This window comes from Atractosteus spatula, chromosome 12 (genome assembly GCF_055471065.1).
Source record: "Atractosteus spatula isolate fAtrSpa1 chromosome 12, fAtrSpa1.hap1, whole genome shotgun sequence".
NCBI lineage: Eukaryota > Metazoa > Chordata > Actinopteri > Semionotiformes > Lepisosteidae > Atractosteus > Atractosteus spatula.
Window position 1 is genome coordinate 35,440,458 of NC_142717.1, and position 27,986 is coordinate 35,468,443.

The 27,986-nt window shown below is 34.8% G+C and overlaps 1 protein-coding gene across 1 annotated transcript; it reads right to left on the reverse strand.

The window, feature by feature from the left end:
- Nucleotides 1-1,232: 1,232 nt before the first annotated feature.
- Nucleotides 1,233-27,943, reverse strand: LOC148822954 (secretagogin-like). Its single transcript, XM_088929399.1, has 11 exons — nt 27,730-27,943; nt 27,204-27,274; nt 19,810-19,902; nt 11,986-12,075; nt 10,522-10,578; nt 8,022-8,099; nt 5,427-5,482; nt 4,866-4,911; nt 4,710-4,769; nt 2,276-2,344; nt 1,233-1,909 (listed from the first exon to the last, which is right to left on the reverse strand). The coding sequence occupies exons 1-11, from the start codon at nt 27,797-27,799 to the stop codon at nt 1,781-1,783; spliced, it is 819 nt and encodes a 272-aa protein (XP_088785525.1). The 5' UTR covers nt 27,800-27,943; the 3' UTR covers nt 1,233-1,780.
- Between the last annotated feature and the right edge of the window lie 43 nt (nt 27,944-27,986).

The window sequence follows — 27,986 nt, forward strand, 5'->3', positions numbered from 1 at the left end:
AATAGTATTCAGTTACAAAAACAAGTGACAGGCTTGAATGAAAGACTGCATTTAAATTGAGCTGGCAGGAATTTTTTTACTTTAATCTCTGTAAGAGAAAGGTCTTATATTAATACTTGTAACCAAGTTCACATCCTAGGCTTTAGACGTCAAGAGAAATGCTAACCCACTGGTCATCTGGTGTAACTCTGAGAAACACTGTAGCACTGTCTCTAGGTTTCAAATACATTTTAATACAGATGTATTAATTCCAAACAATAGGTTGTTTAGTGTGCACTGTTGGATCATATTTATTAGAATCACAGTGTCTGCACGAGATGTTTATTTTAGTTTCATAGAACTGGGGGGCACAGTTTTTAATCTTAACCTTTAGTGTACCCCCCTAAAGATAAGGGAATCATCATGTCTTCCATGATTGAGAGACAGTGTTTTCAAATGGTGAAAATAATATATGGATAACACTACAATGACATACAGTAAATAGAAGACATGAAATGTCTATAACAATACAATTAGTAGTGATGATGCGGAACAGTTAAGTACTGTATAAATATGTACAGTATGTGTATAACAATGTGTGCAGACTGTGCTAGAGTTCATGAGATGAAGATTTCTTTTTCTTCATTACAGATATAACAAAAAATAAGAATGGAAGCTGCAGCAAAGTGATTTAGTAATAAATGTATACATTTGTCCCTTTGTGGGCCACTGAGGAGGAAAATTAGATGTTATTGTACTGTACAAGTTGCTACAGTATAAGTAAAGCAAGGACTGCCAACAGGCTGTTAGAATCATAATAGCCATACTAAAAAGTTATTTCCAAATTAGTCACCAAAACCTACCTATCATTAAACATCTTTATCCTTTAGCAATCGAGCACTGAAAATGACAATGATGGTGCAGATACCCGTCTGTTGAAAGCTCATTAATCGTATCAACATTATATGGAAATGAGTTTTTGCAAGAATTGTGATGTTTTCTGCAAAAGCAGATGTTTGGGGAAAGGGATTCACATTGTAGCACGTTTCACTCTCTTGAGGGCTTCCAAAATGAAGAGAACTGAAAAAATACCCCTCTGTTATAATTAAATAAATACGGGAATTTGTTCAAACTTCCAAAATCTAAACAAAAATGTAGAGAGTACAGATGGAAAAGTCATGATAGATATAATATGCTTATAAAGCAAATTTTAGGAAGTTTTTAAGATCTAGAACAAAATAGAATCCACAAAGTTTCATCACTAATATGGTTTATTTGATTGTCAAGATAGAAAACACTTGGTTGGTTTTGCATGCAAAATGCTACAATCAAGCAGAAGCAAAGCACAAGAAATATCACCACAACATTCAGAAATCTAATGTTTGTAGTATTAAAAAAAGAAAGTTCACGTTTAATCAGTGTTGCCTTTCTTTTGACTTTCTCACTGGTGACAAATACTTTGCCAACCACAATATAGAAGCAATTGGTTTACCTGTACCGACCATATAAGCATCCTTTTGTTCTGCTACTGAATTACTACTATGGGAATTCATTACATAAATATCAGCAACAATATTACAGTACATACCCACAATGACACAATCCACAAGCATTTGTGCAATGAATAGAAGAGTGCATACTGGTTGTTCATATACCATCACATACTCCAGCTTCCACTCCTAATGCAATACTCTTCAGAATCTAAAAGCTACATCATGCCAATATGTCCAAAGCTCATGTTATAGCTTATCATTGCTTTGCAGGCTAATCACAATAGTATTGCTTCTTGCTCATTAGTAAATTAGGGGTTTACTTTCAATCCCAGACATAGCGCTAGTTCGTTCTTCTGAATTTTACCATCTTTGTTCACATCACAATGATGCAGCAGAATTTGGCGGAACTTGTCCAAGTCAATACCACTGATGCTAGGCTGTGAAGAAAAGAATATAAAATAGGAGTCAGAGTATAAAATATATACTAGTACTTATAACAAAGACTGATTTTATTTTTGAATCATTCAAATTTTCCATTTATGATTAACTGAAATGTTTCACATTTTAGGGCAGAATTAAATCAAACACTGACCCACCTTCAAGTCACCCAAGAAATGATTATTTCAAGTGAGAAGAAAGAAGCCTCTTTTTAAACAAAAGGAATGTTTTTTGTTTGCTTTAGAAGGGTCATTCGAACTTTGATTTAATCAGGGCTTTAGACACCAACTGTATGTGTAACAATGGTATTTTATTGATTGTAAAATTAACAAGACACTGAATGAAATTAACAGCTTTAAACATACCTTAACTAATTCCATCATGTCTTTGACAAAACCATCAACTTCTGGCCCTTCTAATGCTCCTGTCTTACTCTGTAACAAAATAAATCACTTAGTTTATGATGAAGAAATCACACTGGTCATATACAGTAATTACTTCCAGGATCTACCTACCCTACCAGTTAATATAAAAAGGTAGTGCTACATTGAGATTAAGCAAATATTCTGCATAATATTCTGAAGCAGTACCATTAGGTGATGGTTATAACTAATCTTACAAAAGAGTTTAAAGCTTCTGAGTTTGTATCCCGGGTGAGTAGGTGATGGTTATAACTAATCTTACAAAAGAGTTTAAAGCTTCTGAGTTTGTATCCCGGGTGAGGCACTGCTGTTGTATCCTTGCAAAAGGTAATTGATTCACATTGCTGCAGTGAAATATCTAGCTATATAGATGGATAAAAAATGTTTGTGGTTTTGGATAAAAACAATATTGAAATGAATAATTACATCAATTATTGTGAGATTCATAATTGTTTAGAGGGAAGAACTGAGTAAAAGTGGAGATCACTTTCATCAGAAGAGCCCACATTGTGGGTTGTGATTGCTAATGCATGTAGACTTCACGCAAACACTTAGTGAATGAACATGAATAAATAAAACAAGCTAATATAATGTTATTTTGCTAAAACACTGAGATGCCGGCATACTAAAGTAGTGGTCTTCAGTCTTTTCAGCTGAGGTACCTATTTTTCAAGATGCAACAATTAAACATAATAGTGATGGGGGATTTGTCTTTCTGGAGTGCATGTGGGATTTCCTTTCATGACTTTGTTTATCATTTTTATCAGATTTAGCTTATCAAAGTGAGCTGATGTGAGCTTCTTGAATGTGATTCTCAATAAGAGGGAATATTGATATTGGAAAGGTGTTGTAACAGTGGCAAAACATTTGCACACAAGTGAAAACCTCTAAACTACAGAACTGTGCCTTTTATAAGTAATAAAGGTTGTCGCAGATAAGTGCCATACTAAATCAGTGCAGTGAAATTTGTACTGTATGTTTTTAAAAAGTGTTTAGTTAAAATAAAGCATCATTATGGTTAAACCCTTTGGTAATGTTTAATTGTGGGCATTCCTGTAAGCATAAAAAATTCACAAAGCCAATTTTTCAAGCAAACAAAACCGAAAACCGTATTGGAAGTATTTAGATTTAGGCTTTTACTTTATTACTTTATTACTGAATAGATTTGAACATGGAAAAAGTTACCTTAAGAGCATGAAAAACGTTTGAGCCTGAGAAGAAAAAAAATTGTGCACATGCTGGCTTTGTATGCTTTCTTCATCAAGACAAAGTCTGTCTCTTTATTTGCATTGAATAAAGAGTGGTTCTGCAAAAATATAACCAATTAGGTTGATTTTTGTTCTTTAGGGAAATGAATAGATGACTTTCTGCCTTCTTGTTTCATTTATATACATTCATTATCAATATCACTTTATGAATATTCACAATTTTAAAAATATAACTATGCATACTTTGAGGTAGGTTTGATATTCAAATAAGGTCAGTTATTTATTGGGTTTTTTATTAAAGCAATATTTTAATGAATATAACCATTTATTCTAAAATTCATTAAGGTAAAAAGGCAAATAAATTCAGCTTAGGGAGCTGAGTATGTGTAAAAAGGTAACAAATGCATTTAACATTGTTCAACTATTCAAAGCAATATAATTTGTGTGACTGAAGGGCACTCAGCACTGATAGAGTGTACGGGTTAGGTACAAATGATTGCACCCCAGATTGAAAATATATGTTTGAGAGAACCATTACATTACTGGGCAACATTTTGTAATTAGTCCTCTGAACTTTAATTCAAGGTTTTTTTTTATACTTATTCAAAAAAGGAGAACATTATTTTTTTAGTAGGTAAATGAAGAACTCTACATTTAATGTTGAAATATCAAAATTCTACAGATACCAAACCTGACTATAACAAAACAAGCATCTGCCTCTATTTCCTAAGAAATACTAGTATCCAACCTTAAATGATTTATAGCAAAATCATATATTTATTCTAAATTCAAATGTTGTGCTTTAACACATGAGTTATATGTATAAAGTGAAATTAAATCTACTTTGTTTCTTGAAGTGCAACACTAGAACAACAGGTCTTAAATTTTACCAAATTATATATTAAACAGGTTTAAGTTAGATGTGTAATGTTTATGAACAGGAAAAATAGACTGAATAGATGTCTTATACTGTATATAATAAACTAGCTGATTTAATTAAAGGTTGGATAGCTTGTCTTATGGTAGATCCCAGTTTTCTTCATATCACAGAATGTTTCAGATAGACTTGTATTTGTTAATCATTTGAAAATGGTTTTTAATGGAAGTTATTTTTTATTAGGAATGTTGTATAAATGACAGAGACATTACATAATATAATATACACTTACAACATCATAGTGAGCAAATATCTTTTCAAAATCCCTTTTTCTATCTTCCTGACTGCAAGCCTGAAATGTAAATGCAAGAAATGTTAAGGAAATATTTAATGCACATTGAAGTAAAACAATAATAAAGGTCTGATGAGGAAGAAGAAGAACACTCACATCCATCTTAAATTGTAGGAGGAAGTTTTCCTGCAGAGCCAGGATTCTTTAAGGAGATAAAAAAGATAAATAATTAGAAAACACCAGATGCCAATTTACTAATTTTGTATCTCCTGTTAATTAATTTAGAAGACTTACATGATATTTCATATTTTGTCAATTCTAAATACATTTAAACACAAGGACCATTCAGAAATATTAAAAAAAACAGACAAAATTGAAAGGTTTTGACCTTTGGGATCTTCTAGTAAAATATAAGCAGGTTTGGGTTCAATTTCACAAAACCATGTCTCAAACCATAATATCAGCATTTCTTGGCAAATGCTGAATTTGAATCCAAGTCTAAAATACAGATACTGACAATATTATTTCCAAACAGTTTTGTAAAAGTAGATACAAATGGTCTTAATGTGTCTCTTCAACAGAACAGTAGAAGACAAAACTTAAGTCTCAGATTTGACAGCAAAAAAAGTAACTACAGTAAGATTGAGCTGAACAGCAATATTAACTTGAGATAAACCAATAGCTTATGTATGTTATATGTTTGAAATTCGTCAATACCTTGCTAAGTCATTTAAGTCCAGACGTCCATCTTTATTTTTGTCAAATATATTCATCTGAAATAAAAAAGATGAAGAAAGACTTAACTATGAAAAATATTTGGAATCTGTGAACCAGAAAATAGAATCATAGTATAAATCAGAATATACAATAAGTTATTAACAAGGACCAAAATTATACTGCACTTCTTAAAAGAAATGGCTAAGGTTAGTAAAGCCATAAATATTTGACTGTAATTAGTTACAGCTGTACTTCTCATGGCTTAACTAAGATAGTAACATACAAGATTCAAGCATTTATTTAAATTATGGTAGCAGAAAGTAGGGTTTTGCCTATTGGGAACGTACACTACACACTATGGTACAGTACATATTCTGACTATGGCATATGACGGCTGTAAAAAAAGTTATATGTAAGAGAAAAACACCACTAAATACTATTCTTCATATACATATTTGTGTATATTTTTAAAACAAATATTAAAGACTGATATTAAAAATTGCAAGGAAATTCAAGCTGGAGATTATTTATGGGGTAGTACAGAGATATGATTGAGCAGTGTGTATCTGTTTACTCAGTGTACCACAGTAACTTTGTCGTCAAGCCTGTTAAACTATGTGCTCATTTTATAGAGTTCCACAAGAATCCAATTCTGTTTGACCTTTTATTTTAAATGATGAGACACTAATTGTAGTTCACAGGTGGGGTAATGAAAGTCAGCATTTTTTAAGATGCAAGAGGTGTTATTATCAGTGATAGCACAAGACTACTATAACATTTACTTATCCAGCTCATGTGAAAAGGCACATTATGAATCATGCATAGCACATATAAAGAAACATTTCTTTGGCAACTTCAATTGGGTTTTTTTAAGTAGTGCTCTCCAATCTTGTTCCTGGAGAAGCCAAATCTATTGTTATACATTTCCATTACCATTAATTTACCCATGTCTAAAGACTTGGAATGATTTCACCATGACCAAATAAGTTAGTGATTTGTTAAATTAAGTCATTTAGATATAATTTGGGATCACAATCTGTGCACCTTTCATCCTTCATAAAATGCAGTTCTCATTTTGAACAGATTAAATGAAAGTGCTAAATTGATAATTAATTTACAGGTGTTCCCAATCTTTAGAAACATCTTTAGGCTGATAGAAATAAAAGGACTGGGGCTCTCCACATTCCGGGCTGGAGATCTCTGCTATAGAAAAAATGCTGTGCACAATACATACAACCAAGACCTACTGTACAGTTTGACACTGCAGAGGCAAGCTGAAGTGCAGAAAACACAGGAATAACAAAGTGATGCTGAATATTTCTGCACTGGAACAGATTGTCAGAGGACACTGTCTGGGCTTTATAGTGGCATATAATTATTATAGGACTAGGTCAGGGAACCATACTGTACATCTATTTTGATAGTGATGTTATTGCTTTATTTTGTGAAGTGTGTATTTAAATAATTTATATATTTGATTTATATTAAAGTAAAATAAAGTGCTTTTATTTTAAAAAACAATTTCCCCTTTAAAAGAACAAGTAAAGGTTATTCCATGCTGAAAAGAGAAGAAAAGAAACACAACGTTTCAGCTGTGGAGCCTTCTTCAGGTGTGAAGAACCCACACCCGAAGAAGGCTCCATAGCCGAAACGTTATTTCTTCTTTTCAACATGGAATAAACCTTTACTTGTACCTTTGCAGCCCACACATGCTGATACGGCTACCTAATTGAACTAATTTTCCCTTTAAATGTACACTCAATCTGAGGACAAATACAGTTCCTGAATGCACATAAAACAGGTAAAAAAACAGATCAGTTCCTTATTGCAATTATCTGATCAATTCCACACTGCTATTATTGTATCTGTTGGTGAAAATCTTTAGACTGTCATTTTCATGAGGTACTAAATACTTAATTGCATGCAACACTAAATGACAAGAAATGTCAGCAGCAGCACACTTCGAAAGAGATTTGTGTGGAATTATGTCAAATCTATTTGAAGCCAAAGTTTCAAAACCCATTCTAACCAAGCCTCTGAAGTGATAATTTTATAATTGTAGTCCTCCTTATCAGGGATAAGTAACCTCCATGTCACCTGCCATTAATGATGAAAGGAAATTACTAATCCAAACATTGCATTTCTGTGAGCAAGATCCATCAACACAGCTTCCAAAGGGAAGGAGAGATCCACACTTCCAAGAGAGCAGTGCTAATCCCTAATACAACGCACTAGAAGTTGGTAACATTCTTTAATGCTGCCAGTGTACTAAAGATTTGTTTATTATAAACTTTTAATTAAATTTCAATTTTTAATTACAAGCAATACATTGAATAAAATAATATACAACTTTTTGTCTGGTACATTTAAATGAATTTAGAAGTAACACTGAAGCAAACACTCATAATAACTGTCAATCAATTGTCTGAAAATGTGCCATGAAAACATTTTAAATTTATGGCACAGAAAGACTACTCTGTTGGTGAGTGAGATCTGCATTAAGTAAATTACTTCAGCCATTTAACAGATTGATATAGAGTATTAAAGAGAATGTTTCACAGATAAATCAGAGATATAATAACAGGACTCAATTACCATTGCATCTGTGTATTCATCCAGTTTCTCAGGGGAAATGACCTTCTTGTGTTTCTGAAACAGGTCCTTCAGGAAGCTCTGTTGTGGAGAGAAAAGACAAAGGAGATATTTTTCTCCTTGTTAGTGGTTAATGCAAACAGATCACTGTGAAATGAGTGTGGTGCTTTGGCCAATAAGTATGCTACATGCTTTAGCGTAACAGTTTGACATAAAATCTATATGATTTGGGCTGAAAAAAAGCACCAACTACCATCCTGAAAAAAACATTGTACCACCATACAGTATGTCTCAGCCGCGTTTAACTCAGTCCTAGCAGTCCTGAAGAACAACTTGGCTACGGATGTGGCATTTAATTGCACATACTGTATACAGTAACTGGCCTGTGGTCATGGCAAAAGATTTCTTCTCTACGGGTTGGGCCCTAGGAACTATTCTATATACTGTACAGAACATATTGCATTGTATTTGCACATACTGAACATCTTTGCATATACTGAATCTATACAGTCACATTTTATTCTTGTGGATAATGTGGCTATGTCATATTATATTAATTATTTATAATAGATTTATAGATGTCTTTAAATAGGGATGAGAATATTATGTTGACAGAAAACAAAGCTTTGTTTTTAATCTTCAATGGCCTTAGTGTTTACGACATACTGTTGCACATAAAGTAAATTAGAAAACATATAATAAAGTTGTGCTAATGTTTACATACTGTACTGTAGCCCCTTTGAGGTTTGGTTCAAGCCATTTCTTAGTGTGACACTAATTTGACAGCAAAAAATTATGAAGGCAGTAAAATACAGGTAATTTTCAACAGTTTAGATTTTGTGTACTTTAGCTAGGTGCTAAAATGCTTGTGTGTAAGCTTTTTGCCTCCTGGAAGTACTAAAAAAACATTCTTAAAGATGTGTTAAGATGTGCTTAAATCCATCTACAAAACACAGACAAAAACGGTAAGAAAAAAATTGCTCAATTCCTACTACGACAGATGTCATTTGTCCACCCCTAAACGCGGTGTTCCCAACTTGAGTCCTGTTTCAGGTTTTAGTTTTACTGGACTTTTGAAGAAAATTAGTTCATTTAGGTGGCAGTTGAAGACTTTACTTGCTCTCAGGCACCTGTGGTTTTAAAGAGAAATATAAAGCCTGCTGGACTACAGCCCTTCAGGACTGGAGCTGGATGCCAGCAATTTACACACTGCATCAGACTTGATGCAGCCACAATAACACAAGCTCCCTTCTATGGAGGTATGAGGCTGAAATACTGAATACTTCATCCACTGCAAAAAACTTTAATGGAGGAGAGAAATTGGACTCTTTCATTTTATATCCTTTACGTTTCAAGTATTCAGTTCTTCGGTTTTCTTTCAGGAGTTCATGCAGAACCACTGTGTGTACAGTATCTAAGTACAGTACATGTATATCTTTCCAGTGGCCAGGCCTTGTGTCTTGTGGTTCCTGAAACCGTTAGATTTAAAGAGATCTAAAGAGCCTGCAGGACTGCTTTCAAGGATAAAAGGTAATGGATGAAAAGCATGTGACAATCACAGGGGTTACACTACGGTCTGAAAAATCTTTTATTCACTTTGTGTTTTTGCAAAATGTTTGCTATGCAGGTGCATTGTATTGTAATTGTTAACCTTGTGTGTAGCAATTTCTATATCTTGTACTGGTTACTTTGCATCTGCTTGCATTCATTTAAACATTTGGTTATACTCTGCCATGAAGCCTTTGCTCAATACATCTTTTATACCTCCATAATTGCATTTTGTATCACAGCTTATAATTTTTATAGTGTGTGCAAATTACATTTAAAAAAATAGTCACTCAACTTATTTAACCAAGGCTTGAATTCCAGCTTGCCATAAGGTGTTGGATGGATGTCAATTTTTACATTCCAGCAGTTATGAATGGATTTTAGTTTAATTTAAACACATATACCAAAATCTGCATCATGGTATGTACTGTTTTGGAACATGTGCAAGGACACATATACTGTATAATAGACATTCCATAAAATCTGCAAGGTTAAGAGCACAAATGAATGACATATTTATCAGTTGTCAGTTCTTCTACTTTAGTCATTTTCTTTGTCTGACCATATTTTAAACAAGTGGGATTCTTGAAATGTAACTCATATTAATATGGCAGTTTTGTATGTATCTGACCTTCACTTTGAATGGTACATTCAGTCATGAAGATGTGAAGTATTTCTAGTCTATTTATTGTGCTTCATTCTGTGCTTCTGTTTAAAGCAGCCTTTTTGAGGAGGTGGATTAGTAGATATTAAAGTACTGCATATATTGCCAACAGCAGTTACAGTACATCAGAAGCTGAAAATTTTAGTCTGTTCTGATGAGACAACTGTATTGTACTGTATTGAACTATCCAACCAGACATCTGAATACATCTGAAGAAAAGTTATAAAAATGAAACTGACACATTCAAAATTCAACATACCTAACGAAATTAAGAATAAATTCATACTCTACCTTAAGCTCTATGGCTGAAATAAATCCACTGCTATCAGCGTCATATTTGCGCCAGATCTGAAGAGAGTTTAAAATGGAAAAACATCACTATATTCAAATGTAACAAGAGAATAATAAATTGCTTACGATTACAGTATAGTGCTTTTCTGGACACTCCACTCAAAGCACTTTATAGGCAATGGGACACCCCCCCACCACCACCATCAATGTGCAGCATCCACTTGGATGATGCAATGGCAGCCACAGGGGAGGAGAACAGAGGAATGAAGCCAAATCATTATTAGGAGGTCATGATTGGTAAGGGCCAATGGAAAATTTGGCTAGGACGCCAGGGTAACACCCCTACTCTTATCGGAAAAACGCCCTGGGATTTTTAACAACCACAGAGTCAGGACCTCGGGTTTACATCTCATCCAAAGGCTGGTGCCTTCTTACAGTATAGTGTCCCCATCACTATGCCGGGGCATTAGGACCCATACAGACCGCAGGGTGAGCGCCCCCTGCTGGCCCCACTAACACCTCTTCCAGCAGCAATCTGAGTTTTTCCCAGGAGGTCTCCCATCCAGGTACTGACCAGGCTCACATCTGCTGAGCTTCAGTGGGTTGTGAGTTGCAGGGTGATATGGCTGCTGGCCAGAAAGATTACTTTACCAGAAACAAAGTGCCTTGTATTTCCAAATACAGTTTTTTACTAATCTTCTATTAAATAAACAAAATAAGGCAGATATTCCAGTTACAAAACAAATGCATTATATAAAACTAATAAGAATAATCATATTTAGTGCTACCTTGTGAGTGCTACCTCAATGTATGATTGCCTGTTTTAAAAAACATTTTATTTTATTGAACTATTTTTAATATACTCTAAGCTAGTACCACAAAAACAAAAAGACACTTGTTTTTATTGCTTCAGTGAAGGGATTTAAAGGAAACCTCCCCAGTCCTATTGTTGAATCCTTAGGTTCAAGAAACTGCTAGATGAGAACTTTAAAATAGAATAAGCTTCCCTTTATCTGTAACCTTTCTTACAAAAATGTACTCAAGCAATCCACTTGCTGATAAGTCCCTTAAAATCAAAGAGGGCATAGCCCATATATTTTCCCAGATGTGGTCCATTTTGAGGGCAATACTGGAGACTGGAGGTAAATATATACTAAAAATGTTGCAGTAAAAAAAAACATTGTTCTTAAAGGTGTAGCAGCATTCTAAGGCTTCATTCAAATCTTCTGTACATTATCCAGTTTTGTCTTTCTCAACATCCTTGTTAGTCAACTCACAGTGATACAGTATACTCACAAACTAGTAAGATTACATAGAGTATACTGCATTTTTTTACAATCAAAATAACTTATTTCTCTGAGATGCATATCAGGCACTTTTAATAGCTAACAGAGATGTGGGTCCCCAATTATCTAACCACTAAGTACACATCTTTGCTTTACAAGTACTAGGCTCCTACAGTACCTGCATGAACTCCACGCTGTTGTCAAGTGGAGTCTCTCTGCGGAAGAGCAGTAGGAAGTTCTCATCTTCAGGGAGCATCATATTGGCCAGCTAAATATGACAAAGAGAAGACGTTTCAGTGACTGTTGCATTTGAAAGGCTCCATTAAAGGTTTGTGCTTCCATGCAGATATCACTACATGTTTGTTTTATACAACCAGCAGGTCTCCCAGATTAAAAATACTAATTATAGTTCTGTAATACTGTATTTCAAATAATATTTTAAATTCTTATTAAATTAATTAACTGCATTCTAACATTTTGCCTTTCTCCTTTGGAAGCATGCACTTAAATCACATTGGTAATGTTCATCATACAAGACACATAGAACTTTATGGTTTTGTGAAGGTTCTACAGAACATATGTAATTGAGTTACTAAATATTTTTTCTTAGTATCTTATTTTTCTCTTACCAGATTTTTGCAATATGCAGTACTCTCAATGATCATCAACAGAGATCAAACACTGAAAACTGACAATTCCTTTAGAACTCAATCTTAAATCAACCTTTAAAAATTATTGCAAACAATTGTTGATTTGTTAGAAAAGATGGTGCTTGTTTGGAATCGGTCTGAAAAGACTGACAAAGTAGTGTACATTTTTGGTTTAAAAATGTCCTACACTGATTGGTTTGATCTGAACAGAGATGTTGATCTACAGTAAAACCCAAACCAGACAATGCGAATGGGTGCATTTAAGACCGAGAGAAAACAGGAGATACTTCTCTACAGAAAGGACTGTGGCAGTCTGGAACAAGCTACTCAGGCATACAGTATATTGCTGAAGCATGTAACCTCAAATCCCAAAAGAAGTGGCTGGACGAGACCATCAGACCAATCAGTTGCTCACCTGCAACCGAGCAAATGAGGGCTGGAATTCTCCCCTTCCTGCTCATTACTAACCTATCTTACAATATGATACTTTGCATAAATTCTTATATCAAAGCAGCTATGATTTACACACAGAAATGTACAAAACATACCAACAAATATAAGTAAACATTACACATAAATATAATACTAAATAACAGACATCTATCCATACATATTCATTTCACACCACCCCTACAGGAATCCACTAAACTATGCAAGAACCCTGTAGCATTACACTAAGCCCACATAATTCCACATTACCCCTTCACTTCTGAACATAATCCACTGATTGCACTTACCCTTAAACCATTACCCTTTCATTGTAAACTCACTTATGGAATATGGGCTAAAAGAATTAATCATTTATATGTATATAGATGTCTTAGATTTGTGTTGTACAGAAAGATTGATGGTTACTGTATGTCATACTGCAGTACACTTTACATCACAGAACTGAATGATTATTGTTTATCACTAAGGTGGAATCATCATAAAATTTGATTAGGGATTGGATTGGACCACAAGCAACTCAACGATTGGTATAGACAATGAAGAGTGCTGGTGAACTTATTTCCCTGGGGTACTCCACAGTTAGTTATTATTTTGGTAAAGGTATATTATTGCCTTTAACCTGCTGTAATTATACCAAATTATACCTGCAATTATACCAAAATGTCAGATATGGATTAACCTGTAATTAGATGATTTTTTATAATAAAATACCAGATCTGATTTTGTTAAAGGCAGATGGAAAAGTACTCTAGAATATGATTTTCATTTGTTTATACAGTATGCTTTGAAATAAGGTCAGTGAGGGTAACTACTGTATCTGTACTGTGCCATTGTTTATAAGCAAACAGAAATGCATCTAGCTTAGCATTTACTGAGATTCTAAACCAAAATCCTCTCCCATTATTTCTTTATACTGTAACTGACGCAATAGCAGTTCATCTAAAATTGTTCTATTTGACAGGTTTTCTTTAGGAGGGGTATAATAAGGGACGTTTTCCATAGTACAGGAATAGTATGCGTGTCTACTGACATCTGGAAAGTTGGTTGCCACACTGCAGCTAATTCTCTTGCAAATTTCAAAATAAATGCATTTATATTATCAGAGCTAGTTGCCTTGCAAACTTGTGTACACTGAAAGGTATTCATAACTTGGTCTGCATTAATGATAACCCCGTCTGAACTGTTAAGGAAACTAACTTTAATATATTAAAGCATTTATCAGGGGTATCTGTTTTATTACACCTGGTGAACAGCACATTCAGACCATTTGAAAACAGAAGTTCATCAATCACTACTGGGTTCCTGCATGAGGACAGTCCTGTCATTCTCTTCATGCTGTCCCAGAAGGTTCTAAAGTTATTAGATTTAAATACTGTCTATCCCCCAAATACTGCACCTGTTTTTCAGCCCGTTTTAGTTCAGTTATTCTTAAAAGCTTGCTCCATCGGAGTGACAGAGATCCCTGTGACAATCGGATTCATGGCGTTGAACGTCGTTATATATGACTTATCACTGTTGCTCAAATGCTCTACCTGCCTCAGTAGGGTTTACTTGACAGCAGTGCTATAAAATAGCAAGCTGGCACAACAGCAGCATCAGGGCGCCAATACAGAGATAAAGGGCTATTTAACTTTTCCTTGGCTGCCAAGACAATTTAATTCTGGCCCACAAGTATCTTTATTTATGTTTCAGCAAAGTGCAGCTCTGCTGTTAGTTCAAGGTACTGTGCATTGTCAAAGAGTATGCCCATGATAATGTTAACCCGCAATTTTATTAGCATTCAGGAAAACAACACTGCAAAATTACAGCCCAGCCTGTGCTTTTGTGAACTGATTATTCTAAGTGCATTATTAGATTTAACTGTGAAAATACGGGAATTGAGATTTACAGCCTTACAATGCTTGCTGGTGGTTTGAAAGTACAAGGCATAACTAACAATAAATACAGTGCCTTTTAAAAGTTTTCAGCCCTTCCATTTTGTTGAATTAAAATAGATATATGCACATTTTTAAAAGTGAATATGTTAATTAAAATGTATAGGCTTGAGTGCTCAAATGGAAAACTTTTATGGGTGAAAGAAGTTCACCCAGGGGTGGACCGGTGGCTCTGTGGCTAAGGATCTGCGCTTGTGGCTAGGAGGTTGCCAGTTCAAATCTTGTGGCCAGCAGAGGAATCCTACTCCGTTGGGACCCTGAGCAAGATCATATAAGATCTGTTTTGTTGAGGGACTGGAATATCGCTGGACATTTTCTCCCATCTCAGGCACTGAACTCAGTAGCTCTTACTAAGTCACTTAATCTTTAAAGCATCTTCCCTCAACATTTATCTCCTTGCCCAGCACTTCCGTTTGGAGGAACACCTTGATCTAGTCAGTTCCTGGGTGGTACAATACACTTTCCATTCTTAATGTTCAGTTTCACTGTTCACAAGGGATTTTTCAACTTTTTTAAAACAATTCTTTTTTCTGTGCTTTTATACAACTTTATATCTGAGTTGTTTTGAAAGCTTTTATCTATTTTTGTTTTTTGCTTTGAATGTGTAGAGTATGATATGCATATAATTTAATTTCAAAGTAAATTTAATATACACAGTGTACAACAGACAGATATGTCAGTGTTCAACAAAGTAAATCCTTTTTAATTAAAAGACCTTCAAAAGGGCCACATGTAAAAGAGAGATTGTGTATTTTAATTCTTAGGTCATTGCTGTTATTAGTTCCCAATGCCTCTGAATTCTGTATTTTCTCTTCTGGTTATTTGCAAGTGTATTAGAAGTCACATCACTGGCATTGAAAATTATTCAAAAGAAAACCTTGGTTTTCAATAGTGACAGTTTCTGTTACACTCAATGGGCTAGAACACAAACACAACTGTGCTGCTGTTTTCCACAATATATGAAATTAGTACTGTATTAGAAGTGTTAAATAACAAAAAAACAGGCTCAATCAAATAGAAAGCTACACAACATAATCTATTTGAGTAACAGCAATTGAGCTCAATAAGCATTCAGTATAATCTGAGCATTCATCCTTTATCTGTACTCTGCTTTGTATTATTAATCAGTTCTCAATCCAAACACAGGTTTCCCTGGATATCTACTGCCTGTAATTTGAGAATTTATCATTAATGAGAACCTTAATCAAAGGCTTTCTGAAAATCTAAACACACCATATCATATGCTTTGTGTGAATACATTATGCAGTTGCTTGTTCAATAAATAAGTTGGTTTATGTTGGCAGGGTCTAGCTTTTCTAAATTCATGTTGACTGTTCACTAGTATCTCAATTCCATATAGATGATCCTTTAATTTAGTTTTAACAATTGTTTCCATAACTTTACATGAAATAGAAGCCCAGCATTTTGGTTTGCATTTACTGCACGTGGTTCATTTTTTGTCACCCATTCTACAAATGTGTAGAATCACCAGCAGCCATATCACCCTGCAACTCACAACTGGTAACTCACTGAAGGTAAGCAGGTGTGAGCCTGGTCAGTACCTGGATGGGAGTCCTTCTGGGAAAAACTAAGGTTGCTGCTGGAAGAGGTGTTAGTGGGGCCAGCAGGGGGTGCTCACCCTGCAGTCTATGTGGGCCCTAATGCCCCAGTATAGTGACAGGGACACTATACTGTAAAAGGGAACCATCCTTCGAATAAGACGTAAAACCGAGGTCCTGACTCTCTGTGGTCATTAAAAATCCCAGGGCGTCTCTCAAAAAGAGTAGGGGTGTAACCCCGGCGTCCTTTCCCAGTGGCCCTTACCAATCATGGCCTCCTAATAATCCCCATCTATGAATTGGCTTCATTACTCTGCTCTCCTACCCACTGATAGCTGATGTGTGGTAGGTGTTCTGGTGCACTATGGCTGCCAGGTGGATGCTGCACATTGGTGGTTGTGGAGGGAAGTCCCCATTACCTGTATAGAAAAGCGCTATATAAGTGTAGGGAATTATTATGTGGACTACACCAGTGATTTTCTTGTTCTGAGTTACTGATGGAAGTGTTGTGTCAATGGCGTCTGAATAACATCTTTTGTTTCCTTGAGTACATCTGCTAAGATACCATCACGACTTGGGGATTTATTAATCTTCAGTGCTTCTAGTCACCAAAATACTTCTGCCTCTTCTATGGTACTACTGTTTAAATACAGAACTATGTTCTTCTAGTACCTAAGGAAGAAATTGTTCATCCTTAGTGAACACATGAAAAATATTCAATATATGAAATTAGTGCTGTATTAGAAGCATTAAATAAAAACACAGGCTCAATCAAACAGAAAGCTACACAACATAATCTGTTTGAGTAACAGCAATTGAGATCAATATGCGTTTTCAAACTTTGCTTGCTTCCTCATTCATGCACAAACATGAACAATTGATAAAATTAACAAAGGTTTTAAGAATACAACAACTAAAATTTAATAGTCTTAGAATGTAACGACCATTTAAACCTTGTCTGGCTGTGATTCAGGGATTTGTGCTTTGAAATTTGTGCACTTAGAAAATCTATACATTTTTCAAAAATCATCTCAAGATACTCATAACTATGTGAGGTGCTCCATTATTTTGCTTCAGTCAAGATCATTAGCTTACACATGAACTTCTTTGATCAATTCTAAACTCCTACACATAGGCCTCCTCTTACACAAAACAGTGTTGCTCTTTACTTCAAATAAAATTCAACAACCAGAGGGAACAAAAGGCCTCAAGGATTTTCCCTGGTTTATAGCTTGTGTCTTTTGACAAACATTCTCCTGACATAATCACGTAAATATTCTGAACCAACAGATTTCTTTCTTGATTTTCTGTTATGAATAAGGAATGCATTATGATAGCATATTCTAAACTTTTCTATTGTAAACTTTCTAAAACCTTCTAAATGTGCCACAAAAAACAACTATTTTATACTGTAAATATATTCTAAGAATGTTATTTTATGCAGTAATAAAGCAAAAAACAAAGTTTTATCCGATCCAAACCAATGGTTCTAATGTGCTTTTGGTGGTTACTGGAAGAATCTTTTGCTCTTATCTTCTGATGTGCATCTGTAAATATGATGACAATTACCTAAAGATTCATTTCTGTCAAGGTACAGTCTGTGGGAATGTCGACTCCCAGCCCACAAACATGTGCCACATGTGCCAGTATGTCATCAGGTTACATGTGCGTGTTTGGGTGGTCTTTAGTCAGCTAAAGATCTTCAGTTCTCCTTCTCCTGTGGAACAGTTCTTCAATCCTTTAATCCACGGGACATACAGACAAATTCCTGTCAAACTCTTCTTAGTTCTCCATTTTTCTTCCTTGTACTTTCATTCCCTGGAACCCCTGGCACACCTGACACACTCAACTGGGCTCACCCTTCCACTGACAGTCTTCCCTTCACTGGAAGATACATGTTCCCCCTCTCATCAGTGACCTACTGGTGTACCACTGGTGTAAACAACACTTATCTTCTACTCTATAGAGACTAAGGAGAATTCAATTTAAACCAGGAATACATACCACAAAAAGAAATTATAATTCTTTGAGTCTATATTTATTTACTTAATCCAACTTTATCAAATGAAGCATAGAGCTCGGAAATACTGAAAACACAATACAGTGTGAGTGATGACACAACCATGTATGACTCCTATCCAAATTTTTAAAAATCTCCATAATGGGTCTATTATTGAGGATCACTGCAGGTATATCATTATGAAAATGTTTGATGCTGATCATGTTTGGAGAAAGGTTAGAGAGATCTCTTTGTGCTGCATCCTTAATCCACCAACACAGCCACAGATATTCCTGGTGGTACAGTACATCGTCTGTCTGTTGTGCCATTCATGACATGTCTGTAGAATGTATAGGATGCAGGAATCCTAGCTGGCCTTCATTGTAACCAAAGTGTTTCCAGCGATGAAAGAGACCTTCTGTACTTCACCTTGTCATTTAATCCCTTTAGAGGTCGAAATTTGGGAATTATGCACACAAAAAGTTACTGTACAAACAAGAGGAGGCTATTTGACTCATGTACTGTAGCTCATTGGTAGTTAGTAGTTAATTGATCCCAAAGTCTTATCCAACCATTTTTTTAAAGAAGTCAGGTTATTGGCTTCAACAACATATCTGGGAAGTTTGGTCCATATTCTCGCATGTCTTGGGGAAGATCGCCCCCTGTTCTTAGTTTTAAATATACCTCCAACATAGATTTCACTTGTGCCCTCTTGTTTATGTTTGACTGTTCATTATGAAGACTTCTGCTGGCCTCAAGAGCTTTGAACTGAGTTGTCAATGCTCTTGAGGATTTTAAATACTTGCATTAAGGCTCCTCCTAATCTTCTCTGTTCAAGACTAAAAAGCCTATCAATTTAAGATATTGTCTTAAGACCTGGAATGAATCGGGTTGCTAGTTCCTGTATATTTTGACTGATTCCAGAGCATTCTAAAAGAGTGCATTATACAAAAATGCCTAGATTTCAATTTTATGTTTTTATCAATATATTCTAGCATTTTGCTGCCTTTTTAATTGCTTCCTCACATTGATTAGAAGATGTAAGACACGTCAACATAATCACCAAAGTCTTTTTCACAAGTAAAAATATGTAGAGATTAATTTCATATTGAAAAGTAAAGTAGAAAGAATAAACGTTTCCTTTGGAGGCATCACACTTGATGGAAGACAATGTTTTTTTTTTTTACTTTTCAGCCTCTATCTGCTCTTTATTATAAATAGTTACATTATGATGCTGAAATTTTGCTTTCAATTTTAAGCAGATCCTTTAAAAGATGTCTAAGTAACACTACAGCTCTTGCATGAACAGTATTACAGTGTACTTATGATTGATGCCATGCCAAGTAACTACAGTATACTGTATATCATGCAAACTCAAAAAGTCTTAGGAATGAATGCAATCAACTTTACCTCTTGGATCTGTAGGCGTCCATCAGCAGTAGCATCATAGGCTGACATAAATCTCTCTTTTAATCGCTGGACCTTCTCTTCTGTTATTTTATTCTTCAAAAGAGCAGAAAGAAAGAAATCAGGTAAACAAGTACACAAGGACATTGAGAAGAGTCTGTTGTTTTCAATTGTTGTTTCAATCCATACTACTGGCTTTACTAGGTCTGTTATTTTATTTATTCTGATCCTGTTTTTGACAAGAACTAGGTACTCAAAATGCGATTACCACTTGAAAATATACTATTTTCTGGCCCAACCAAAGGACAACTACAAACCACTTCCATGTAAACCTGTAATTGACTGATTTTTTTGTTTGCTTCTGTTGACAATTTAAATCTTAAGCAACTATGTAAAAGTTCATAGACTAATCTATGAAAAAAGTTCAAAGACTAATTTAACAATGGTTCCTGATGACAATGTAAATAAACTACTTATTAATGAACTTATTATTATTGAAAAACAAATAGCCACTCTTATAACTTGTTTGTATGCTGTTGTACAGAAAATGTTTGAATGTATACCACTAGCTATAAAAATTTAAAGGGGCAGATGTACAATACATTCTTCTCAGCATTGTATTTGTTCTTAGTTCAAATAGTGAAAAACTAAATTTTGGTTCAAGAAGTATTTTGACTTACTGTACATATAAAACCTTTGATAAGTAGCTTATAGCTTTGAAAAGTAGCTTAAGCATCTTCAGTCTGGTTATTTACAAAGCACATAATAGACCTTGTACTGTATATTCACATTTTAAGTAGAACTACACAAAATAGTCATTCTTAAGTAACACTTGAATATAATTTTACACTCTTGTTCTTATTTACTTAGGTTTTAACCAGAATAAGAAAACATCAGCACAAAGGATTTTTTAATTTGTTGTTTGAAATAAAATGTCCAGTTCATAAATCAGGCATGTAATCAATTTTCAGTTTTTTTTATTTTACAGATTATCTTACGGTGGCACAGTGGTTTAGCATCATTGTTTGTGGCCCTGGGCTCAATTCCAGACCTGAGGTGATATCAGCATGGAGTCTGTATGTTCTTCCTGTGTTTGAGTGGGTTTCCTCTGGGTACCCCAGTTTCCTCTACAGTCCCAAGACATACTGGTAAGTTCATTAGCTTTTGGTAAAATTTGCCCTGGTGTGAGTGTGTGCATGTTTGTATCTGTGTGTGCCTGGAGACGGACTGGCCTCCTGCGTTGTGCTTGTTTCTTGCTGAGATAGGCTCAGGCTCCCCTGCAACCCAGTACTGAATAAAGTGGTTAGGTAATTGATGGATGGATATACTGCTCATATCATAATGTTTAAATGGAATGGAAAGATTATCTGTGTTATCTCCATATTGTCATTCTCCTCTGTACCATTCATGACACTGTGCTTCTGATTACCGTTGTTAATGGCAACCCAAGGATCTCTCCTAAGCCACTATTCTCGTGATGGTTCTATAAAGACATTAAAAATATTGACACGCATGTATTATCTAAAATCCAATAAATGGATCTTTTTGCTTTCAAATTTATAGTGTAGCAGATGCTAATGAATGATTATTTATTTGTTCAATATCCATGTTATTCTGTAATAAGAAAATCAATGTTTAGTCTCAATCACTTCTTAAGTACTGTATATTGAGCAAAGAAAGACTCAAGACCATAAGGAGGATGCTGTGGAATAAATGCTAAAAACAAGCCACATTTATGGTTTATTTTCATTATAGAGAACAGAAGGCGAATCTTTAAAACCAAATTTAATTCACATCAGGACCCTAATCAAGATGCTGCCAACACAATTATTCTATTATTCCCTGTTAGAAACTGAAGAACACAACCTTCAATAATGTCATATCACTATTTTGTAATGAAAATGATTGCTTCATATGAGCCAGATTTCAATCATGTCTAGTTTTTTTTCGTCAGCTACGTGATTCTGTTCATGAGCCTACCTGTTCCTTAAGCTATTTCTGCCAACTTAAATGGGATATACAGTACATTTCATTCATAAATAGATTCTCTTTTTAAAATGTTTCCAAATTTTATAATGTCATTTACACAATTGGGAAAATCTGGGAATTTTGTTCAGCTATTTCACTAAAAATCTGTGTAACTCCTGAGGCTTATGTTGATCAACCTTATGAAGTTCTGCATGTTTTCAAAATGCCAGAGTGAAGAGTGTTTACATTGAGTACCTTGCAAAAGTAGACCATTCACATTCAGACCCTTACACAGTTTTCATATTTTGTTGCTTTAAAAAGTGCAATATTTGTTATAAACACAATCTACTCCACACATTCAGTGAAAAACAAAAGAAGAATTGAAAAGTCATAATTACATAAATATTCATACCCTTTGCTGTGACAAATCTAAATTAAGTGCACAAAATTACCTTCAAGAGCCACAAATCTTTCAAAGAGTAGGTCAAGAGTTACAGAGCACAGTGGCTGAATGGGAGAATACAGTATGTTCATGGGTCAACAACATCACGCTCACTTCAGAAAAAGGGCTTGTATGGAACAACAAAAACATTTCACAAAGCACTTACTACCAACCTGGCAAAAAGCTTTGTGGTCAGGAAAGACAAAATCTTAACATTTTGGTGTAAATACAAAGTATTACAGCTGAAGCCATCCATACTGTCAAACATGGTGGTAGCAGCATTGTGGTATGCTGTATTTCTGCTTCTCATTAGCACGGACTGAAAAGTATATGAAGACCTAGATAAAAGGCCTAAAACTAGAACAAAAATGCACTTTTCAGCAGGACAATGACCCAAAGCACAAGGCCAACACAATATTAGTGACGTAAGAATTAGAAATTGAATGTCCTTGAGAATCCCAGTTAAATCATATTGCCTTACATCCTATTGATACTGTGGAAAGATTTGAAAACTGCTGTGCATAAGGGATCCCCAAGCAACCTGAAAGAGCTTCAGCACATCTGCCAAAAAGAATAGGCAGACAGTGCACCGTATATGTTTGCACATTTGATAGACTTTTTGATAGCAACTGCTGTCAAAAGTACTTCCACCACACATTGGGTTCATGGGTGTTAATACTTCTGCATACAACATTTTGTTTTTTTCTCTGAGTTTTGCGGATATTTACTGAAATCTATATTACCCTTAGAAGTCATCAGTTTCAACATTAATGTATTGAAGAAAATATTGTTTAAAAAAGTGGCATGTATTATTTTGTACTTTCATAAAATGGGAAACCCATAGGAATCATCAGAATTTGCAAGGCGCTGTATTCCAATATGATATGAACTTCCTTTGGACTGCTCTCTGACAAATCTTGTGCAGTTTGCAAGTAAGTTTTCAAAATAAAAAAAAAGAGGTAAAAAACTGGTTACAATTCCTGAGACAGGCCAAAAATGGTAATGCCTGCATTAATATCCTCAGGAACATGCATTACTGTTCCACGTCTTTCATGAATTTATTGTTTAATAAACTGAAATTGGAAAGTATATGTAAAACTACACAACATTTTTGTGTGATATGGTCTTTATCCATAGAATTAGGCCATCATGTTTCACTTCCTACTGAATATACTCTTAATGAATGATCAGACTGACTCCTTCAAAAAACAGTGCTCTAGAAGGTCTTTAGCTTCAATAAGAAAAGAAGATACTAAATACTGTATATAACACTAAAGCTAAGTGTGCCTTAAAAGAAGGGAATAAAAAGAGCAACATCCATGTTTTAACAGGTGTGACTGCATTTTTCCCAAAAATGCTTTGTGTAATCGGCATGGAACAACGTATTTAACAGATGTTGTATAGTTTTAGAATACATTCTGTACAAGACATCAAGGATAACATTTTTGTTGGACACTCATTACTAACTACATATTTTTTATTAAAGTAAGAATTGTCCTAATGAGCTTTATCAACTAATCAATTTCCTGTTGGCATGAAAATGCTACATTTCTCAGAAATGCATTATGACAATAGGCTACTCTGCCTTCTCATTAATACTGCATGGGGGAAAACACAGGGTTTTTCATTGTTTATTTTCAGGAAAAACAGTAAGAATAATGCAGACAGGCTCAGTGAAATCCTGCTCCATTTCGAACAGTATGTGAAACACTTAGAAACATGGTGTTCAGCTTTAGAATTGTATTTGAAAGATTAATATGAGCATTCTGCAGTGGACTAGGGTTCAGGGTGTATCCCACCTTGTGTCTAATGTTTCCTAAGATAGACTCTGGGCCACCGTACCGTGAATTGGATAAGTGATATGAATATGAACATTAATTTGTTTTAAAGTATTATGAAATTAATTTTCAAATTATGTTTTGAAGACTTTTGTTCCAAAAATGTAATGATTAAAATAGGCTTAATAGGTTAGGTCACTTGTACTGCATATTATAGTGTCATACACATAAAAGACTTACAGCACATCTGGAATCTGCATCATTATACTTCCATCCTGATTTTAGTGCATTAACCTTTGTGTCTGCTGATATCCATCTATCCATTTTCAATAATTGCTAAGTACTATACGGGTTTGCAGTAGACCGGAGTCTAACCCAGCAGACAATGGACTCAAGGCCATATTTATTAAATTACACTATTCCCACTTGTCAGTCTAAAACATCCACATTTTAACTAGGCTACACAAGGTTATTATTACAAGCAGAAGTCAATAAGTAGAAGACTAACCAGTTTACTCAGCAATATAATAAAATAAATGAATTTCCTACCAAACTCGATGCAGCTCCAGGTTTCTGAGACTTAGTGTTAAATCTCAAAATCCCACTGCCCCAGACAAGTTTTATTAAGACTGACATTTTGTTATGAATATGCCTGCAGTATAATTCTGTAAAGTGCTCTGTGGCAAACTGTTGTGAGGGGATTTATGACTTCATAAGTGATTAAAATGCACTGTAAATCAAAATACCAGGAGCATGGGTTTTATTATATGAGACATTAGTGTTGAGAAGGTAAAGAAGGATTAGTTTTTACAGTGATGCAATATAAAATAAAAATTGGGCAATGCATTTCATTTTAAATTTGTGAAACAAGATGATGGTGATGAAATCTTGAGGAATAATCTTCTCATAGTGAGAACTTTTACAGGCAATGAAAGGGATGCTGTTGAAGCAAACGTCTGCAAGCACAGCAAACCTTCTATGTAATATTTTTGCATGTTTTTCTTTATTTTTAGTCATTCTTATTAAATAAAGAGAGGATTGGAAAAGTACAGTATGCATGGATATTACACACTTTTTAAACTCATTATTTAGACACATTGTGTATAACACAATTGCAGTTATTTTTAGCAGCCATTAAATCGGCTCTCTTATGCTGTAGTTAAGTACAGTGAAGCATTATTCATGAAAAGAGCTTCACTGGTGATACTTGAATTTATTATCTAAATCAGCTGGAGAGTTTTCTTTTATGAAAATGGAAAACTGTGACATGTATTTTATTTGAATATTACATATAAATTGTATTTAACATTTCATAGAAATGTTCAAACAGTTCTGTGAATCTTTGGTGTGTGATAAATTCAGCAGGAAAACAGGAAATCCTTAATTTGGAACACAGCAGAACAACATAATTGAATTGTGAAATGCATTATCATGTTCTCTGCAGCTGAAAATACAGCCTTCTTCTCTCCTCTTGGAAAATCTGTGCTTTCAAATCAGAAAGGAGGCTGTAAAAAAAGTGTACACTCTATAAGAGCCCTTTATGATGATCTTAGAATCTCCCCATTTGTCAATATGCGAAATGTTGTTACTATCAGAAGAAATGTGTCTACAGTAGGTTTAGGCTGAAATATAAAGTAGAAGAAGTAAGTGAGCTGCAGGTGTTTGTGTTTACAGATGTTTGCTTTCTGGCTTTAAAGGGCACTACAATCCTGTACTGCATGACAGAATTGGAACTGGCATTAAAATGGGGTCCAGAACTCTCACATTTACATCTTTTTCTACTGCTCTGGGTTTTCGTTGTCATACTCCCCCACTTTTGAATGATCCATTGCTTTTAGCCCATACAAGAGATGAAAAATGATAAGGATACAAAATATTGGTGGCCTTTAATACTATAGGAAACTAAAATATATATATATATTTTTTTTTACATTAGACATAAGAGAATTAATATCGATCCATTTCCTAACTGCTTCATCCAATTCAAGGTCACAGGGGAGCTGGAGGCTATCCTGGCAAGCAAAGGGCGCAAGGCAGGACACACCTTGGACGGGATGCCAATCAATCGCAGGGCACAGACGAGCACAGACAATCACACACTCACACCAGCGCAAGCTATCCCAGAATCCAATTTACCTACCAATATGTCTTTGACTGTGGAGGAAACTGGAGCACCCGCAGTAAAACTATTTAAACAGAACCCTGGAGAACATAGAAACCCCAAGAAGATAGCACTCCGGGAATCAAACCCAGGGTCCCAGTGCCGTGAGGCAGCAATGTGGAAAGGTCTCAAGTGTGCCAAGGAATAGGAAGATATTGTGTTGGAAAAAGTGTGGATCACATGCTTTGTATAGCTCTTTCTAGCACTGAACTAAGCATTAAACAGTTAGTTGGATAAAACAAGCTCCCATTTCACATTCTAAATCATAAAATTGTAATAAATGATTCATTTCAAAATATATGTTGGTCCTTGCAAATCCCATTTTAAAATCAATTGGGACATTAAAAGTGAAAATCAAAAATGCTGGGGTACTGCCAAGAGAAGAAGAACTTTGTGAAGCTATGCTCTGTTGCCTTGAGGTTTGAAAGCTATCTGCAGCCATTCTGAGAAGGGAATGTAAATTATTTTGTAAAGGTTACAGTTTTGTTTGCAAAAGTGGTAAAATTTCCAAACTAAAAAAGCATGAAAATGACCTTTTCTGATTAGTTGACAACCAAGATCAAAATAGTTCTAAATGTATGGATTATGATTGCTAGAATCATAAAGACAATATACAGTAATAGCTCAGTATTGTACTATTTAATTTTTTTCTATTCTGTTGAACATTTTCAGTGCTTGAACTATAGAGCTCAACCATTGGACACTATAAATAAGACACAGCACAGTGTTTTGAGAAGAACAGTTTGCTTATTGCAAAATAGATATTTTCTACTCAGTTAAAATTAAAATCATAAATCATAAAAGACGAAATGAAACAAGAATTATAGTTTAGGCATTAGCTTGACTAAGGTGAAGGAAATCGCTCTCCCATCCTTGCCTCAAAACAATTATTACACTTTATCCTGATTTGTTGTCTGAAAAATGACATCCCACTCGCTCTTCACACTTATAACCAAGAGGACATCAATGAAACGCCTTTTCTGGAACTATTTGATTATTTGCCTCAAAAAAGTGTTGAGGATCAAACGAGTGAAGTTACGGAACTTACCCCGGCACCTAGTTGTTTCATCATATAGCGAAAAAATTCATCGAGTTCTTTTCCCTCAATATAGCCGTTATCTATGAACGTAACAAACAGCAGTTAGTATTTTTACACGAACGAAATCAGTAAAAGCAGTGATGCGTTTAAATATGACTTTTGAAAAGTAGTGTTTCGGATCAATTAAAATAACATTAGAAAATATGCTATAAATTAGTTTTCATTTAAAACCAGACATGCTAAACAGAACAACTACTTCTGTTATGGTAAGTAGTGTTTGTAAGCATAAATAACGTTTGAGATACGTCAAGGTTTGGAGCGTTTTGTACCAGAGCTTTTTATATAAAATATACTGTACATTCACTTCACATGCCTTTGTTTCTAAAGCTGTATCTGTTGTTTGACCTGAACACAAAACATTGTATGGACGTCTTTGTCTAAAAACGAATAAAACATACGGATAAACTCAATATCCATAAACGGTTACTTTCTGAAAAGCGGTATTTGGATGTTTGCTAATAAAACAAGACCTTACCATCAGCGTCAAAGTGCTGCCAGATTTTCAGAAAACCAACTGCGTCCAGGTTATCAAAGGTGCTGTCCATGGTGATTACAAAAGTTTAAAAAAACTCGGAAAGGAAATCAACAAGTATATAAAACACTGAACTTTAGGAGAGAGACCGTTGTTTTAGATACTAAGGATAAAAGAGATGTGGTTACCGACACCTATCCAACGGATTAGGTTAACCGAATTTTTTCTTCGTACTTTATAAGCAGAAAACCCCTCCTCCA

Coding starts and splice junctions, on each gene's coding strand:
- LOC148822954 (XM_088929399.1), bottom strand. CDS start 27,799: ATGGACAGCACCTTTGATAACCTGGACGCAGTTGGTTTTCTGAAAATC. Junction 19,903..27,203: donor TGAAACAACTAGGTGCCGGG/GTAAGTTCCGTA, acceptor GCTCTTTTGAAG/AATAAAATAACAGAAGAGAA. Junction 4,912..5,426: donor GACTTAAATGACTTAGCAAG/GTATTGACGAAT, acceptor ATCTCCTTAAAG/AATCCTGGCTCTGCAGGAAA.